We start from the raw sequence: 18903 nt of genomic DNA on the forward strand, positions 1-18903 counted from the left end.
TTAGCTTATATATTGATTGTATGTACATAAGGTAAAGCTAGGCACAGAAGGATCTTTGCGTAAGGTGATTGTCAGGAAATGATTATGAAGTACGTTAGTCGGTGGAGGTGTTGATCAGCCTTGCGGCTTGGGGGAGATCACTGTTTTTGAGTCGTCTGCTCCTGGGGTGAATGCTGTGTATCCTCTTCCTTTTTATGGGATTGGGACAGCAATCCTGAGCAGTGTGGGTGGGGTCCTTCATGATAGTGCTACCCCTTTTCTGGCACATTTCTTTATATAAAGTACTTGGGCAGATATATGTAGCTAAGGTGCCTATGACTTTTGCATAATACTATAGTAACTTTATGTATCATACTGTACCTCTGCCACAAAAAAAAAACTCATGACGTTTTTGAGTGATGATAAAGCAGATTCCGATATGGGTCTGTGTTGTGGACAGGGAGAGGGGAATCATAGTTGGGAAAGGGTGAATGGAGAGGGGAGGGAGTGGGAAGCACCAGAGAGACATTCTGTAATGATCAGTAAACCAATTGTTTGGAATCAAATGACCAAATGACCTCCAGCATTCCTTCTCTGCCATTTATCCCACACCATTCTCATGGCACTCCACCCTCACCATTCCCAACATCCTTTCCTCTTGCCAAATTTACAAACTCGCTCTCTGCTCCACGTTGACAGGTACAGTACTGTGCAAAGGTCTTGGGCACCATAGCTTCATATATGTGAATAAGACTTGCACGGAACTGTATGTTCTTGATAGCGGGTAGGCTAGTGCCGGTGATGCATTGGGCATTTTTAACTAACTGTGTAGAGCCTTTATGGTTGGTGGGAGTATTTGGGGAGAAGGGGTGTGCAGGTAATTTTCTACACTTGCCTTAACTTGGTTTTCTCTATTTACTGACAGTATACTCAGTGGGTACTTGATTATGTACAGGAGTGGAATCCAATGTGGTCTTCTGCTCCTGCAGCTCATCCTCAGCAAAGTTTGATATGTTGTGCATTCAGAGATACTCCTCTGCATAATGTTGTAATGTGTTTCGCCTTCATGTCAGCTTGAACCAATCTGGCCATTCTCTCTGATCTCTTTCTTTAACAGGGCATTTTCACCCACAGAGCTGCCGCTCACTTCATGTCTTTTGTTTTTTGCACTGTTCTCTGTAAACTCTAGAGACAACTGTACCTGAAAATCCCAGGAGATAGAACAAAAAACATAGTACAGTACAGCAAAGGAACAGGCCCTTTGGCCTACAATATTGTGCCAAACTAAATAAATTAGCAATTAAATGGTCAACTAAACTAATTTCTTACGTCTACACAATGTTCATATCCGTCCATTTTCCTCACGTTCGTGTACCTATCTAACCATTTCTTAAAAGCCTCTTAATGTATCTGCCTCTACCACCACCATGCAACATGGAATATGCTGTGTAAAAAAAAACTTATCTTTAACACCTCCTTTAAAATTACCCCCTCACCTTAAGTGGATGCCCTCTTGTACTTGACGTTACAATTCTGGGAAAAAGATACTGTCTGTCTATACCTCTCATAATCTTACAAACATCTATCAGATCTCCCATCAGCCTCCACCACTCCAGAGAAAACAGCCAAAGTTTGACCAACCTCTTGTTACAGCACATGCCCTCTAATCCAGGCAGCGTCCTCTTAAGCCTCTTCTGCACCGAAAGCCTCGACATCTGACCTATAATGGGGTAACCAGAACTGTATGCAACACTCCAAATGTGGACTAACTAGAATTTTATAAAGCTGCACATATAGTAACTCCTAACTTTTGAACTCAATGCCTCAATTAATAAAGCCATTCATGCCATATGCCGTCTTAACCATCCTATCAACCTGTGTAGCCACTTTCAAGGAGCTATGAACTTGGACCCCAATAACCCTCTGCTCATCAACACTGATAAGGGACTTGCCTTTAACAGTATACTCTCTCTTTACATTTGACCTACCAAGGTGAAACACTTCACATTAGGCCAGGTTAAACTCCATCTACCATTTCTTTGCAACTGGTCCATATCCCGCTGTATTCTTTGGCAGTCTTCTACACTATTCACAATACCACCAATCTTTGTATCATCTGCATACTTACTAACTCACCCATCTATGCTTTCATCCAGGTCATTTATATACATTACAAATAGCAGACGGCCCAGTATGGTTCCCTGTGATAGCGCTCACTAATCACAGACTTCCTGCTAGAATAAGTACCTTTGTTCACCATCCTCTATGGGCAAGCCAGTTCTGAATCCAAACAACCATTAACCATTGATTCCAAATGTCTTAGAACTTCTGGGTGAGCCTCCCATTAGGGGCCTTATCAAATGCCTTACTAAAATCCACACAGACAACATCCACAGCTCTAACTTCATCAGTCACCCTCACCACCTCATCAAAAAACTCAATCAAGTTCGTAAGACACGACTTGCTCCACAAAAAGCCATGTTAGCTTTCCCTAATTAAGTCATGGTTTTCCAAATGCTCAAGAGATCCTATCCCAAAGAACTCTCTCCAGTAACTTCCCTACCACTGACATGAGACTCACCAGTCTATCCCTGGTTCTATGGAACAACATTAGATACTTATAAGTCTAGCAAGACCTTGCCTGTGGTAACAGAGGTCAAGGCCCCAGCAATGTCTTCACTAGGCTTTTTCAGTAACCTGAGGTATCCTGTATGCCATCATACCCTGGGGCCTTATCCACCTTAATACTCTTTAAGAGACCAATCACTATCTCTTCCTTTACTTTGAAATGCCCAGGCATATTAATATTTTCAGCACTGATCTCCTTATCCTCCACATACTTCTTGGTAAATACTGAAGAGAAGTACTCAGTAAGGACCTAACCCACAAGATTACATCCTAGCAAATATTCTCCCCTTTATCCTTTAATGGTGCCTCCCTCTCCCTAGTTATCCTTTTGTTCCTGAAATATGTACAGAATCCCTAGGGATTCTCTTTATTCCTGCTTGCCCAAGGACATTTCATGGTCCCTCCTTGCTTTCCTAATTCCCTTCTTGAGTTCTTTACTGACTTCTTTATAATTCTATAGGAATCTGTTTGACTCTAGCTTCCTAAGTTTTACATTCATTTTCTTTTTCTTCTTGACTAAATTGGTCACCTCTCTCGACATACAAGTTCTCTTAACTTGCCGTCCTTGTTCTTCTTTATTGGAACATACCTGTCCTGTACTCTGTGCAGTTGGTCTTTAAGTACCCTCCACATTGTCGGATGTGGATTTGACCAAAAACAGATGTTCCCAGTTAACTCCTTAGTTCCTACCTAATACTCTCATAATTTTCCCTGCTCGAGTTGAATGTTCTCCCACAAGGTCCACGCTTATCCTGATCTATAACTATCTTAAAACATAAGGAGTTGTGGTCACTGTACCCTAACTGCTCACCCACTGAAAGGCTGGTCACCTGGCCAGGCTCATTACCTATATCAGGTCCAGTACAGCTCCTCTTTTTGATGGACTCTCTACATATTTAAGAAATCCTCCTGGATGCACCCAACAAATTCTACCTCGTCTAAACCACTTGCACTAAGAAGGCTCTAGTTTATATTAGGGAAAGTTGAAGTCCCCCATGACACCAACCCTGTTGTTTTTACACCATTCCTTAATCTTCTTATTGATTGCACCCTTCCTATTATTCAATACCCCTGCCCCTTTACCTTGCTGTCTGTCTTTTATAAAACATTGCAGCCCTGGGACATTAAAGCACCCATTCCTGTCCCTCTCTCAACCAAGTCTCTGTAATGACCACAACATCATAGTTCCATATATTGATTCATGCTTTAAATTCATAACCTTTATTCATAATACTCCTAGTATTAAAATACACACACTTCAAACTATCCATCCTATCCTTTCTATTACTTTGTTTCTGCCTGTTTTTACTGGCCCTGACAACCTTTTTCTGCATCCTTCCACTTTCTGACCTGGTACTGTGGTTGCTAACGCCTTGCTAAGCTAGTTTAACCATTAGCATTTATGAGCTACTCAAATAATCTCATCTGGCACCTAAAATCATTCCATGGGCAAAGTCATTTAGATCACATTTCTTCCTTATTCTGATGTTTAGTTTGAGCAAAATCTGAACCTTTTGACCATGTCTCCATGCTCTTATGTGATGAGTTGCTGCCATGTGATTGGCTGATTAGATATTTGCATTAACGAGCAGGTGCACAGGTGTACCTTATAAAGTAGCCACTGAGTGTACACAGTTGTTCCCTTGCTGTATCAGATTGGTTCTATCTATCCCTTCATCTTTTCTATTCTTTTCCATACTTAATCGAGTGGCCTTGAGTGTATATCACCCTTTGTTTTCAAAATTTAAGTTCCACTTAACCTATTTGATTTCCTACCAAACATGAAGTGAAGCATTTTCACACATGCTGTCAAATAGCTGTTAAGTTTATCAAACCTTTTCTGAAGAAATGTAGATAATAGCATTGTATTGTTTTATCTGAGGTGAAATGTAACACTAATAATAAATTGACTCTGTGATGCCTAATCAGGTAGAAACTAGTAAGAAAAACATAAAGGACTGATAGCTCTGCACTGGCAGTTGAAATATTTATGTGCAGGTATGTGTGTGTTTATAATTGTTAATGCCATCAAGAGCAAAATTCAAAATCTCTAAATATATATCAACATACAACAAATTCTCCCAATGTAAGCACATACTATGGGATTGGATGATCCATAATTACACAACCCTTTCTCAAATATATTGACGTTTGATATGATATGCGGGGTGGCAGGGTGGAGATATATCTGTATCAGAAGAAGTGTAAGGCACTTTTTCCCTCCGCTAGCTTGCAGGTCACCCTTGGGCAAGGTGTAGCACATGCTTAGCTCCCGATCAGGGTCACGTGAAGCCATGGGAGCAGGTGGTGGATGGTCGTATGAGCAGCTGGTGCATATCACAAGTCCTGGTTATGTGACCACTGACGCCAGGCAGACAATCTCTGAAGAGTATTGATAATGGCTGGGGTCACTCGTCTTAGAAAGATACTGCCCAGAAGAAGGCAATGTCAAACCACTTCTGCAGAAAAATTTGCCAAGAACAATCATGGACATGGGAGCATGATCGCCCACGTCATACGACACGGCACATAATGATGATGATGATATGATATGATTTCCATGGATGTAGGACCCTCCACATTTCAAAAGAGAAAACTACAGTAATAATTGTCAAATTTAACTCTCGAGTGGCTTTTTCTGTACTTTGAGCAAGAAAGTCATGAATACAATTGCCACAACACTGATCTGTGCATATAATCTAGGGCAATAATTAAGTGCAGTACCAGAGAAGTGTTGTATTTTCAGAGATGTTGTCATTTTGGATGAACCATTAAACTGTGGTCTCATAGCTGCTGTTGGATCTAAAATAATCATAACACCAGAAACTCTAATATCAGAAAGAAATCTAACTGCTATTTTGGCATCTTCTGCTGCCTAAATTGGCTAAACAACATTTGTGACCACATTTCAAACTAACTGCTGATAAAATGCTTGGAATGTCTCGGGACTACATATTCAGACCCGCTTGCCTGAAGTGATGGCAATAGCACATGGTTAATGAAGCAATTTTGGACTGACACCCAAGTTAAACTACCAAACCTGTTGGGTAAATTAAGGAAATTCTGAACCTTGTGAAATCTTTATGGTTAATTGCCTGACATCCTTTATAAATGTCAGTCATGTCTTTGTTTCCCTTTCTAATGCTATCTGCTTCACTCTGAATGTGTACCCACCTGCTGGGTAGAAAGGATGGTGAAGAAAGTATGCTAGATGCTTGCCTTCCTCAGCCAGGTCATAGAATGTAGGAACAGGTTTTTGCATTTTCTGGCCAACTTTACAGGAAATTATTTAGGCCAGGCCACACCTGGAATGTTGGTGGATTTCCAGCATCTGCAGATTCTCTTGTGTTTACAGTTTCCTGGAATATTATGTTCAGTTCTGTTTGCCATTCAGTATGAAGAATGTGAATGCACTGGACAGAGTGTAGGGGAGATTCACCAGCATGTTGGCAGGGCTGGAATGTCCCTGCAATGAGGAGAGACCGAATATGTTAGGTTTATTTTTATTCAAGCAGAGAAGCTGTGTTCAAGTTTATTGTCATCTGACTGTATATATAGGTAAAACCAAACGAACATCGTTCCTCCAGACCTACAATACAAATAAGGTAAAATTAAAGGCATCCATTAGTCTTGCGAGGCCATGAATCTGCGCCTGGAAAGTCTTCACTCTCCAGGGCGCAGGCCTGGGCAAGGTTGTATGGAAAACCAGCAGTTGCCCATGCTGCAAGTCTCCCCTCTCCATGACACCAATGTTATCCAAGGGAAGGGCATTAGGACCCATACAGCTTAGCACCAGTGTCGGCGCAGAGCAATGTATGATTAAGTGCCTTGCTCAAGGACACAACACATTGCCTCGGCTGGGGCTCGAACTCATGACCTTTAGGTCGCTAGTCCAATGCCTTAATCACTTGGCCACGTGCCCACAAATAAGGTAGAATATAATTCCAAATGCATGCAGTGTGCAGCATAGGTTGCTGTTCTAGTGAGGAGACAGTGGTGGCATTAGTCTCACAGCCTGAGGGAAGCTGTTACCCAATTTGCAGTCCTAGTTCTGATGCTCCTGTACCTCCTTCCTGACAGTTGTGGGTCAAAGTGGTTGTGGGGCGGGTGGTAGGGATTCCCGGTCAATGTCATAAATTGGGACCGAATGTAAAATTAATAGAGGCATCAAGGAGAAAATAAGGAACTTTTCCCTGTGGCAGAGATGTCTTAAGTCCAGAGGTAGAAGAGGAGGAGGAGGATACAGGGGAACTGATGAAAATTTATCATTCATACTGAAGGAAGATGATAGAGGCAGAGATCTACACACGATTTATGAGGCATTTATATGAGTATTTTAATAACCAAGGCACGGATCAGGGTCTGTAGATGGGATTTGTGTAGATTAGTATTTGATTGTTGGCTTGGATATGGTGTTGGAAATGCATTTTCCTGTGCTGAAGGAGCCTGTGGAAGTCTCATTCAGAACATAGAACAGAGTAGTACAGAAACAGGCCCTTTGGTCCATAATATCTTTCTGACCATGCCAATTTTAACCAGTCTTATCTGCCTGCACATGGTCTATATCCCTCCATTCCTTACCCATGTATCTACCTGTCCAAATGCCTCTTAAATGTTAGTATTTATGTCGCCACTTCCTCCACTTTCCTTCAAATGTTTCCCCTCTTGCCTCAAAATAATGGCCTCTAGCATTTGACATTTCCATCTGGAGGAAAAGACCCACGTTACCTATGTCTATTCTCTCTTAATTCTATCTACTTCTATCAGATTGTTCCTCAGCCTCTAATGCTCCCGAGAAAAATGGTCCAAACTTGTCCAACCTCTTCTGATAGCGAAAACTGTCTAATACAGGTTGTGTACTGGCGAAGTTCTTCTGCACCCTTTCTAAAGCCTCCACATCCTTCCTTTAATGCAGCACCCTGAATTGCTTGCAATGCTGCAAATTGTGGCCTAACCAAAGTTTTATACAACTGCAACATGACTTCAGCATCCTGAATGGTGGAGGCAGGAATGCCTTCTTTCCCACTCTATCTACTTGGGTTGCCACTTACACCTAGGGCCCTTTATTACAACAAATTTGGGGACTTTTTTTCTGCTCTTGAAATCTAGTGGGTTTTCCTTGTAAGATCTTAACAACTTACAACAAAGCCCCAGTGAGTGTACACTATATCATTAATGAGGGCTGTACGGTTCATAGAGCAAATCCCATCAGTGCAGGGTTAACTGATACCTTTATAGAATTTTGGGTTTTCCTTTTAATGTAACCTGTGAAAACCAAATCGTGCGCTAATTAGTTCTGGCAGATGAAACTCCCTCTGCTCATCTGAGGTTTCTTAAACTTGGGCAAAATGTGATTAAAAGCATTTAATTATTGTAATGTGTGGGTGCTGTGATGAGACAGTTACCATCACTGACAGCTGCAATAGTAAAGGCAATGTAATCATATACCAAGAAATAAAAAGGTTTGTTGAGTTCAAAGGTAACTCAGCTTTTAAAAGTCTTGACACTACTTGTAAAATTCAGTCTGCACTTTTTAGGAATCAATACATGAAGTTTATGTATTTACTCTCACATACAGTGCTCAATACCTTTAAGTAAATTGAATCCTTACCTTGATCACAAAAGAAGAATTTAGTGGATTAAAGAAGCTTAAATGTTTTCTAGCAGATGGGCTCTTGTTTAAATTAAATGCTGCACAGGTACTTCCACAATAAAAAGAGGACAAAGAAAGAAGAATTAAATGCTAAATGAGAGGTGCTCCCTGTCAGCAAACTGTTTGTCTCAGACCTTTTTTTATTATTAACACAAGAGATTTTGCAGATGCTGGAAATCCAGAGTAACACACACAAGATACTGGAGGAACTCAGCAGGTCAGGCAGCATCTATGGACAAGAATAAACGTTGACGTTTCAGGCTGAGATCCTTTATCAGGACTGAAGGGCTTCAGCCCGAAACGTCGACTCTATTCCTCTCTATAGATATTCCCTGACCTGCTGAGTTCCTCCAGTATTTTGTGCGTGTGTGTGTTTTTATTCTTATAGTTGAAAGCAACAAATTGCTCATCAGACAGAAGAAAGTCAAGCAACATTCACACTGTCTGAGCTTACATTTGAAAGCATATAAAGTACGACTGGTAATTAATTTAGTGGGACATGGATAAGGAGACCACACTCTGTTTTAATTAGTGGTATTCTCTCAAATGTTATATGGTATGTGCAGGGCTTTATCATTACACTGGAAGGAAAGATTCTTAATGTGGTTTAAGCTGTGCTAATGTCAGACCCCATCAGGCGCTATAAGATGTGACATTAATAGACTGAATGATAAAATAGGCTTGACTTGTTATTTATTGCTGCAAAATCAGTTATAAGCTGACAGTCACAGCATCTCCCAGTGTTGGATTTTCACCCAGTACAGCAGAACTAAAATTTATTTCTGGATGTCCACTGTATTTATAGTTATTTTGCTGAATATTATGTTAGGTAAATGGATTTCTGCTGTCCGAAAGCTAGGTGTGTCTAGTTGATTGGCATTTACTAACTGTTTAAAATAATGTTTTTTATATATTTTGATTTGTCTCATCTTTTTCCCCCTCATTCACACATTCCCTGCTCCTCTTTATTTTTCATTTCCCCTGTTCACAACTTGCCTCAGTAAATTGCCCATAATGCCAACCGCGGCAACTGCAAATTACCCAGAAAAACACAGAGCAGGTTGTGACAACAGTGGCCGTGACTTCTGTGATTTAAATTAACCTGGGTGCAGGCCCTCAAGCCCAATGCTGATTTACCTTCTTTCTCACTACCTTCCATAAAATAAAATCAAGACTAAAAGTATTGATTCTTTCTTTCACCGTCAACTTCACCATGATGCCTTGTTAGCACGACATTATTACAGCTTAGTGTGTTCTGGAGTTCATAGAGTGCAATTCTGCCACCATCTGTAAGGAGTTTTTACATTTTCCCTGTGACCATGGGGGTGTCCTCCGGGTGCTCTGGTTTCCTCCCACAGTTCAAAGACATACTGGTTAGTAGGTTAATTGATCATTGTAAATTGTCTGGTGTTAAATAGCTGGCTGCTGGACAGTGCGGCTCGTTGGGCCAGAGGGACCAATTCAATGCTGTATCTCTAAATAAATGAAATAAAATAAAAACTTATCTCTCTCACTCTCTCTCCCCTCCAAACCGTCCCCTTCTGATTGGCAGTATCATCCAGATAAGCAGAGTGCAGATGTGCCAGCAGGAGAACTTGAGGAACGTGCACAGAGGTTCATCGAAGTTGATCAGGCATGGAAAATACTAGGGAATGAAGAGACAAAGAGAGAGTATGACCTGCAGCGTCGTGGTAGGTTCTGTTCCGAAGCTTTGTGAAGGCTAAGTCGTCAATTCAGTATCACTTAAATTAGAAGAGGTTTCTCAAGAATAGATAAAAAATAATAAATGTTTTATGCATTATGATGAGAGAAACCTCGTTGAATATTTCTACTGAGCTTGCTATCTGCATTTATTTTTACGTATGTGCCATCCTCTGTGTTCACTAACTCTGAATTGAGGACATAACCTAATTTATAGTTATTTAAAATATTTGCATTTTTTCTGTAATCTTATAAAAGGAGTAGAACTGGATAATGGTTTTCAGTAATATTGAGAATGCAAGGTTAAGTTATTCGGTTTATTTAGGAATGTTCCTATCTGTCGGAAGTGAGGGAAATTAAATTCATATCCACTGTAACATTAACCAGGCATGCCCAGCTTGCTGCTTAAACATCTCCTTGAAGCACAGGCAGACAGTTGTGAGCAAGAGGAGAAAAAATGTAGGTCATGCCTGTCACAAAGGGGCTGCCATTACATGAAGTGATAGCTCATCATCTCTTCTGGCCCCAGGACAGGGGACCCTCAGACTTCCATTATAGCTTTCAATAAATGTATATCTGCTTAGTGCAGCTAATGGGGGAAGGGAGGAGAGTAGTCAATATTTGTGTATTGCCTGTAGGGAAAACACTCAGCCGTTTTTCTTTTTGCAACACACTCTTGTCCAGAATTGATGTGGAGGCATCATCACTTTTCAATGTGTCTGGTAAAGGCACACTGCATCTGCACTCAGTTACTGCTTATTTTCCAGGGTCGTACAACATCATTTAACTCCCTGCTGCCATGGTTATCAGTTCTCCTTTCCATTATTGTCTCACCCACCATCTCACCCAAACCCCAATTCTACTCTGTCTTATACCTGATAATCCTCAAAAAGGTGTTCTCCATCATTAAGGACCCCTAACACCAAGAGCGTGCCCTCTTCTCGTTACTACCATCAGGGAGGAGGTACAGGAGCCTGAAGACACACACTCAACATTTTAGGAATAGCGTTTTTCCCTCTGCCATCAGATTTCTGAATGGGCATTGAACACTACCTCACTATTTTACTCTGTATTTTACACTACTTTTTAATTTTATATATATATATCTTTTGTAATTTTTTATGTATTGTACTGTGCTGCTGCAGCAAAAGAACAAATTTTTCGACGTGTCGATGATATTAAATCTGATTCTGATTCTCACATCAGTTTTTATGGCTTCCAGAATATTGTCAACGATTTTGTAACTAGAATTACAAACAACAGTTAAAATTTCTTCTTAGTTGAGGAATTTATTAATTTATTATGAAATCTATTTTTAAAATGCTTTCAAGTACTGTGGCTTATTTTGGAGCAGACATTGATTTTTCCTCATTTTCTTTTTAGCTTAAGTTACCTCCATTACTCCTACATCACAGTTGTCAATAATGAATTCAATTACACTAAAATAAACCTTGATGCTTACAGCTCAGTCAATATGGATGATATTGGCACATGGAGGATAGAAAAATGGAAAGCTACATAGGATGGAAGGGCTAGATTTACCTTAGATTAGGTTTAAATGTCAACTCAACATTGTGGGTTTAAGGGGGCCTGTACTGTGCTGTAATGTCATATATTTTCTGATATGGAAATATAACGTTTTAAGCCAAGTGAGTTTTTTCCTCTTGTTTTTTATAGGATATGGGTATTACCCAAAATGGTTCACAGACTAGAGGGGTCAAAGGGCCTGTTCCTGTGTTCTAGTGTTTTGACTCTATAACAAAATTTGCATTCATAATCCATCTCTCATTGACCTTGAGAATGTGCTGGTTAGCTATTGCTGTTTTCTGCTTTGCAATTTTTCTTATCAGCTTCTACAATGCTACAGACTGGAGTGTTCTGGGATATGAAACCAGTGGCAAAGAAGAAACAGTGAAATATTCATATCAGGATGGTCTGTAACTCAGACGGGAGTCTGCACGTAGTGGTATTCCCATGAGCCAATTCCTTTTTGGTAGAGCATGTGGGTTTGCAAGCGGTCTTAGAATAATTTTTGTTAGTAACAATGGCGAAGGTGAATTTCATGGAGTGGATGGGATGCCAGTCAAGCAGACTCATTTCATTTAGTGTAATTGAGTTAATTATTGAAACTGTGACACAGGAGTAATTGAGGTAATATAAGCCTAAAAGAAAAAAGGAAAGATTAGTGATGTCTAATACAAAATAAGCCCTAGTACTTGGACATATTTTTAAAACGTCAGTTAAGCTGAGCAGACAATGAGCCAGCCTATGAACACTACTTCACTATTTTTGCTGTACTTATTTTTTATATAGAGTCATAGAACACTGTGTGTGTGTGTAATTTATAGTATTTTTGTGTGCTGCTGCATAACAACAAGTTTCACAATATATGCCACTGGTATTAAACCTGAATCTGATTCTGACTTTCCTGTCCTGGGTAATGGTGTGCTTGATTCCTAGGGCCGACTTGCGAACTGATATGCTTCAGTTGTAGCATCTTCATTCTCATCGTTAATATTTAGTCAGTCTGTAACACTGATGACGTTTGTTTTGGTATCTGATGCTCGAGTGTTCTTCAGATATAAATGATAGAATTTTTTCATAGATAACTAGCACATTTTCAACTATGGCTCTGGGCCTGTCCTCACTCATATTCAGAAGAATTAGCGGGGATCTCATTGAAACCTATCGAACGTTGAAAGGCCTTGACAGAGTGGATGTGTGAGAGGATGTTTCCTATGGTGGGTGAGCCTCAGACTAGAGGACACAGCCACAGAATAAAGGGATGTCCATTTAGAATAGAAATCAGGAAGAATTTCTTTAGTCAAAGTGTGGTGAATCTGTGGAGGCCAAGTCATTGGATGTATTTAAAGCAGATTCTTGATTAGCCTGGGCATGAAGGGATTTTTTTAATGACATTAGGGTATGCACTTGCATGAGTTATTTAACAAGTGACTTCCAGATTCCCTCATACACCCAGTAAAATAAATTTCTCCTAGACATCCTTCAGATCTTTCTTCAATACTGATGTTCTGATACTTTCCATTCTTGCTCTACATAAGACTCTACCGTAATCTCATGAATCTACTTCCTGTTCTGTGGAAACAGTACTGCACACATTCTAATACTGCTTCAGCTGTTTTCATACCATTCTAGTATAGGCTCTCCACTCTTGACAGTCACAAGAACCAGGGAATGGGATAGCCTGGACTGCTCAGGCAGAGAGTTGGTACATGATCTCTTCTGAGTGGAACTTTAGCCAAGGTGGGAAATTATCACATATAAAAACAGAAAATTGTGGAATTAGAATCAGGTTTATTATCACTGACAGGGGTCCACTCTCTACCTTTTATTTTGTTCTTTGGTAATGGCGTCTGGGCTTACTTGATGATGATTCTACAACTACAAAAAGGAATGACCTTTAATTGTTTCCGTTTCAATTTTTATTTTCAATTCTCCTTATTTTGAAAATGCTTTGATCAGTCAGTTATGATTTTTTTGCTATGTTTCAGTTATAACTATATCTTTCTTACACTCATGTTCTCAATATTGTTTATTATTATTTTGATTTCCTTTTTGTATTTGCACAATTTTTCGTCATTTGCACATTGGTTGTTTGTCCATCTTTGTCTGTAGTTTTCATTGAACCTGTTGTGTTTGTATCTACTGTGCATGGCCGTAAGAAAACAAATCTCAGGGTTGTATATGGTGACATACATACACTTTGATAATAAACTTACTTTGAACTTTAATCTTTGAGCTTGTAACTCCATGGTTATCGTTCATCAGCTTTGTTTGGTAGACTCCTGTCAAAATCCTATCTGTTTTCCTGTCGTGTTTCCTTTGTATTTCAAGCTTGTTTATTTATTTTATTTTATTTTTTTGTTTTCTCTCAGTTCTGAATTTGCATTGGACTCCCATGATCTCTCCAGAAAATGTCCCTATTACAATTTTCCCTCTCAGCACCAGCCATGGATCTAAAGTTCAAAGTTATTTTATTATCATATACTGTACAAATACTGTATGTCACCATATACTACCCTGAGATACATTTTCTCACAGTAGAACAAAGGAGTACAATAGAACTAATGAAGAACTACACACAATGACTGACAAACAGCCAATGCACCAAAGAAAAGAAAACTGCAAATTCAAATCAATAAAGAAAATTGAGAACAAAGACATAAAGGGTAGTAGGTTAATTGGTTACATGTGTGCAATTGGGCGGTGCAGGTTCATTGGGTTGAAGGGCCTGTTACTGTGCTGTATCTCTAAATAAAAAGAGAACTTGAGATGTAGAGAGCTTAAAAGTGAGCCCATGGATTGTGGACTCAGTACAGAATTTAGGGTGGTGACGTTAATCATGTTGGTTCAGGATCCTGATGTTTAAAGGTTAATGACTGTTCTTGAACCTGGTGATGTGGGACTTAGTCTCCTGTACCTCCTGCCCAGTGACAGCTGTGAGAAGAGAACATGGTCTGGATGGTGGGTGTCCTTGATGAATACTGCTTTCTTGTGGCAGCGGTCCTTGTAGATGGGCTCAATGGTGATCCTCTCACTCATGCTATCTCCCTATCACACTTGTATCTGCAGAGTGATGCTGATTCTGTTTTCTGCTGGAATTATATTACCTACTTGGGGGAACTAGTTGGGAATGGTGTCCATTTTCTTGTTCACTTTGGCATTTGAGCTGGTGACTTGCTATCATTCAATCCTTGCCCACCATCTGTCATTGGTTGAAAATTAAAAATGCTATCCAAATTCTGTGCACTTGGCAATGATGCCTTGCTTTCCAGTGAATCTATTCATGATGATGGTTTATTCGGAATGGAATCACAGTGGTCATTGTAGAAGATCTTTCCCACAGCTGTGTTCATGTAGTATCAAATTCAAAAATGTACGCACAGGTAAAATTACAATGTTATTACAAAACATTGTGATCTACGCTTTGCAGGCAGCTTTACAGATTAAGTGTAAACAGATGGTAAATATCCCTACATGCATATCTGATAGGAGTATGCTAAGTACTTAGCCTGTGATTGCCACAACATGAAACAAAAGTAGGCTGTAGGCTGAATGTTTGACAAGATTGCTGGCAATAGGGAGAGTTAATTGGTATTCTTTTTTGTTTATGGCCACTTATAACTAAAAAAAATCCATCTTGAGGGAACACATTCTATTCCTATTTATTTTAAATCATTTTGCCACACTCACTCCACCCACAGAACAAATAGTTATTGGGAATATGATGTTCAAAGTCCAAAGTAAACTTACTATCAAAGTACATATATGTCACCATATACAACCCTGAGATTCATTTACTTGCAGGCATACTCAATAAATCCATAATGGAATAATAACCATAATAGAATCAATGAAATACCGCACTAACTTGGACATTCAATCAGTGTGCAAAAGTCAACAAATACAAAAATAGATAGATAGATAGACATACTTTATTGATCCCGAGGGAAATTGGGTTTTGTTACAGTTGCAGCAACCAAGAATAGAGTATAAACATAGCAATATAAACCATAAATAATTAAATAATAATATGTAAATTATGCCAGATGGAAATAAGTCCAGGACCAGCTTATTGGCTCAGGGTGTCTGATCCTCCAAGGGAGGAGTTGTAAAGTTTGATGGCCACAGGCAGGAATGACTTCCTATGACGCTCAGTGTTTCATCTTGGTGGAATGAGTCTCTGGCTGAATGTACTCCTGTGCCCAACCAGTACATTATGTAGTGGATGGGAGACATTGTCCAAGATGGCATGCAACTTGGACAGCATCCTCTTTTCAGACACCACCGTCAGAGAGTCCAGTTCCATCCCCACAACATCACTGGCCTTACGAATGAGTTTGTTGATTCTGTTGGTGTCTGCTGCCCTCAGCCTGCTGCCCCAGCACACAACAGCAAACATGATAGCACTGGCCACCACAGACTCGTAGAACATCCTCAGCATCGTCCGGCAGATGTTAAAGGACCTCAGTCTCCTCAGGAAATAGAGACGGCTCTGACCCTTCTTGTAGACAGCCTCAGTGTTCTTTGACCAGTCCAGTTTATTGTCAACTCGTATCCCCAGGTATTTGTAATCCTCCACCATGTCCACACTATGTTAAGGACAAGAGATGAAGAGTCCATCACATTGAGGCAATAGATTAAGTACAGTTCTTTATCACAGGTTCTCTTGCAATCATAGGAGAAACACTTGAATGCCATGGTAGCACGGTGGTTACCATGCCACAACTCCAGCTCAGGGCGCCGGAATTCAGAGTTCAATTAACAAGTTTGTACGTCCTTCCCGTGAGTGCGTTGGTGTCCTCTGGTTTCCTCCCACAGTCCAAAACGGTGGCAGTTAGTAGATTAAATTAGTCATTGTAACTTGTTCTGTGATTAGGCTGTGATTAAGAGATGAAGAGAGCAACACATTGATATCGATAGATTAAGTGTAGGTCTTTATCACAGGTTCTCGTCCAATCATAGGAAAAACTTCTATTTATAAATGTCGGAGGCTGATGTGCGGCCAGGTTACTGCCTAATACATGCCTTTCAAGGTAAGTCATTTTTTGGAAGCTTCTTTCTTTATGCCTGACATGATCCATAATCGCACTAGGTTATTGAAATGTATTTCCATCATTGCACTGAGTTTTTAAATCTAGTCTTTTCAGAAAAGCTGACTTTAGATAAATTACTTATTAAATTTTGTTCATGCTTGCCAAGTAGTGTTTTATTATTGTACACAGTCAGTAACTTGGATAATGCGGTAAAGTTTGAGGATGATTTTGATATTTAGCACTCGGTTAGTCCTTGATTAAGTAAAGTAGCACAGCTGGGTGAACACGTGCACTTCTGAAATTGTGAATGCCCCAGCAAGAGCCACAGTAAAGCATTATTGAGCCAGGCTTCTAATAGTTATTTAATGTTATTCTTCAGTCTAAAAGGATCTCAATAGATTTTGCTCTTAATCCCCTTCAACTGAAGTCCCATAAACCTTAATGATGAGCCTTGGAGTGTTTTCTCTGATCTGACAGTTGAGACAATGGAACTGCACAATTGCTCCACCTCTCTTTGTCAGTTCAAACCCAGCAGGATAGGAGGTCACAGAAGCTTGTCCTTTTTGGCTATTCCAGTACTCTCCTAACAACAGCTTTCATCAGCTGCCTCATGAGAAAGGGCAGTTCATTGCTATCTTCATTTGGGCCCCACAACTAACTCCAAGGAAGTAAAAGCATGTATTCATGTTAGATTTACACCATCATATAATATACATGCAAAGAGCCAATGAATCTTCACACAGATGCAAGGTCATTCAGACAGGTAATGAATTCATTAAATGCAAAGAGATAAAATTAGCTGCACAATAATTCAGAGTCAGGTTTATTAACGTTGATTGTGTTATTTTGTGGCAGCAGTACAGTGCAAACATAAAATCACAAAATTAAATAATGCATAGAAAGGAATAATGATGTAGTGTTGGTGGGTTCATGGACTATTCAGAAATCTGATGGATTACTTGCTCAGATTGAATTAATTTAAAAAACATTGATACTGAACTGTGTATTCATTTATTTAGTTTGATATTTTTATTTATTCAGAGAGACAGCATGGTAACAGGTCATTCAGCCCAATTACACCCATGTGACCAATTCATATACTTAACCATATGTCTTTGAAATGTGGGCCAGCCCCCATCAACATTAAAGTTTCATTTTGACCCCAATGCCAAGTACTCTCTTAGTGGCTGTTACTGTTCCAACGTTTTTTCTTACGTTGTCTGTAAGAATGGCTTTTCCCATCACCACTTGGCTCCCCTAATTACACAGTTCAGATCAAAAATTATAATTTGGAGAATTAAGGAAGAAAGGCAATTTTCTCCGCTCCCATTGGTCATTTATTATACAATTAATCAATTACAGCCTGTAAAAGGGTCATCATTGTTGATCTGTTAACTTTTTAAAGGGGAAGTTTTCATTGCAATAAATGATAAGACACCTGCTTTTGATGTATTTGAATCCAGTTTTGTATGTTCTTTCCAGAACTTCTGTCTGATCTGTTGATTATTTCCAACAGTTGTTTTATTTCGTATTTTCAAGAACTTCAGTATTTTGCTTTTGGTTTGGTAAGTTTTGCCTTAGATTCGTGTTCTTGTCCAATTAGTAGGAATACTGGAATGGGGCAAGTTGATTAAATTTGCTTGTACTGGATTTACCCAGGTTTCTTCTTATAATGCCAATTCTTCAACTAAGATTTTATTCACTTCTTGTGTGACTGTTGATTTTTCTTTGTATCTTTTGTACCTTGAGAAACTTTTCAAGCATTTGAAATAAGTGATAGAATTCATAGTGTTTTAATTTAATAGCATTGGCTGCAGTTAATTTCTACTAGTAGCTCTTCCTGTAGACAAAACAATCAAATTACCTTCAATACCTATACTTCTGATGTAGTTATAGTAAACAAAATAGATTCTTATTAAAGATTAATTTAATAATCAAAACATACAAGTGAAATGCCCCGTTTATGTAAAATCAAATCAGCGAGGATTATGCTAGGGACAATTCTCAAGTGTCGCCATGCTTTTGGCGCCAACATAGCATGCCAAAATCCTAACCGAACTTCTTTAGAATGTAGTTATAGTCTATTCTACTTTAACCTTTAAATACACATATATTTAAAAATGAGAATTTGTACTGTAATTGTTCTTTAGTAACTTGAAGTAATTCAAAATCCTGAACAAAACATACTTCCTAGAAATTGAAACAATTCCTTTTTCGAAAAAGAAAAAATGAATTTTGCACACTTTTTAAAGAATTTATGCTCGTTTTTAGCACTTGTGGCAACGTCCTGGGTATCCCAAGTTGCAGTGCCAAGTCCCCATTACATTTCATCTGTTTGATATTGTTGTAAATACGTGCAGTGCCCATTAACATTCATTGACAGAA

At 39.3% G+C, this 18903-nt stretch overlaps 1 protein-coding gene across 1 annotated transcript in view; it reads left to right on the forward strand.

Annotated features, from left to right (window-relative positions):
• The window catches only part of LOC134353572 (dnaJ homolog subfamily C member 24-like), a 53618-nt gene that overhangs the window by 17663 nt on the left and 17052 nt on the right, over nucleotides 1-18903 (forward strand). Inside the window, exon 3 of the mRNA XM_063061631.1 lies at nucleotides 9813-9951. Coding sequence (XP_062917701.1) covers nucleotides 9813-9951 — 139 coding nt within the window. The remainder of the gene's footprint in view (nucleotides 1-9812; nucleotides 9952-18903) is intronic.

Source organism: Mobula hypostoma, chromosome 11 (assembly GCF_963921235.1).
Source record: "Mobula hypostoma chromosome 11, sMobHyp1.1, whole genome shotgun sequence".
NCBI classification, from domain to species: domain Eukaryota; kingdom Metazoa; phylum Chordata; class Chondrichthyes; order Myliobatiformes; family Myliobatidae; genus Mobula; species Mobula hypostoma.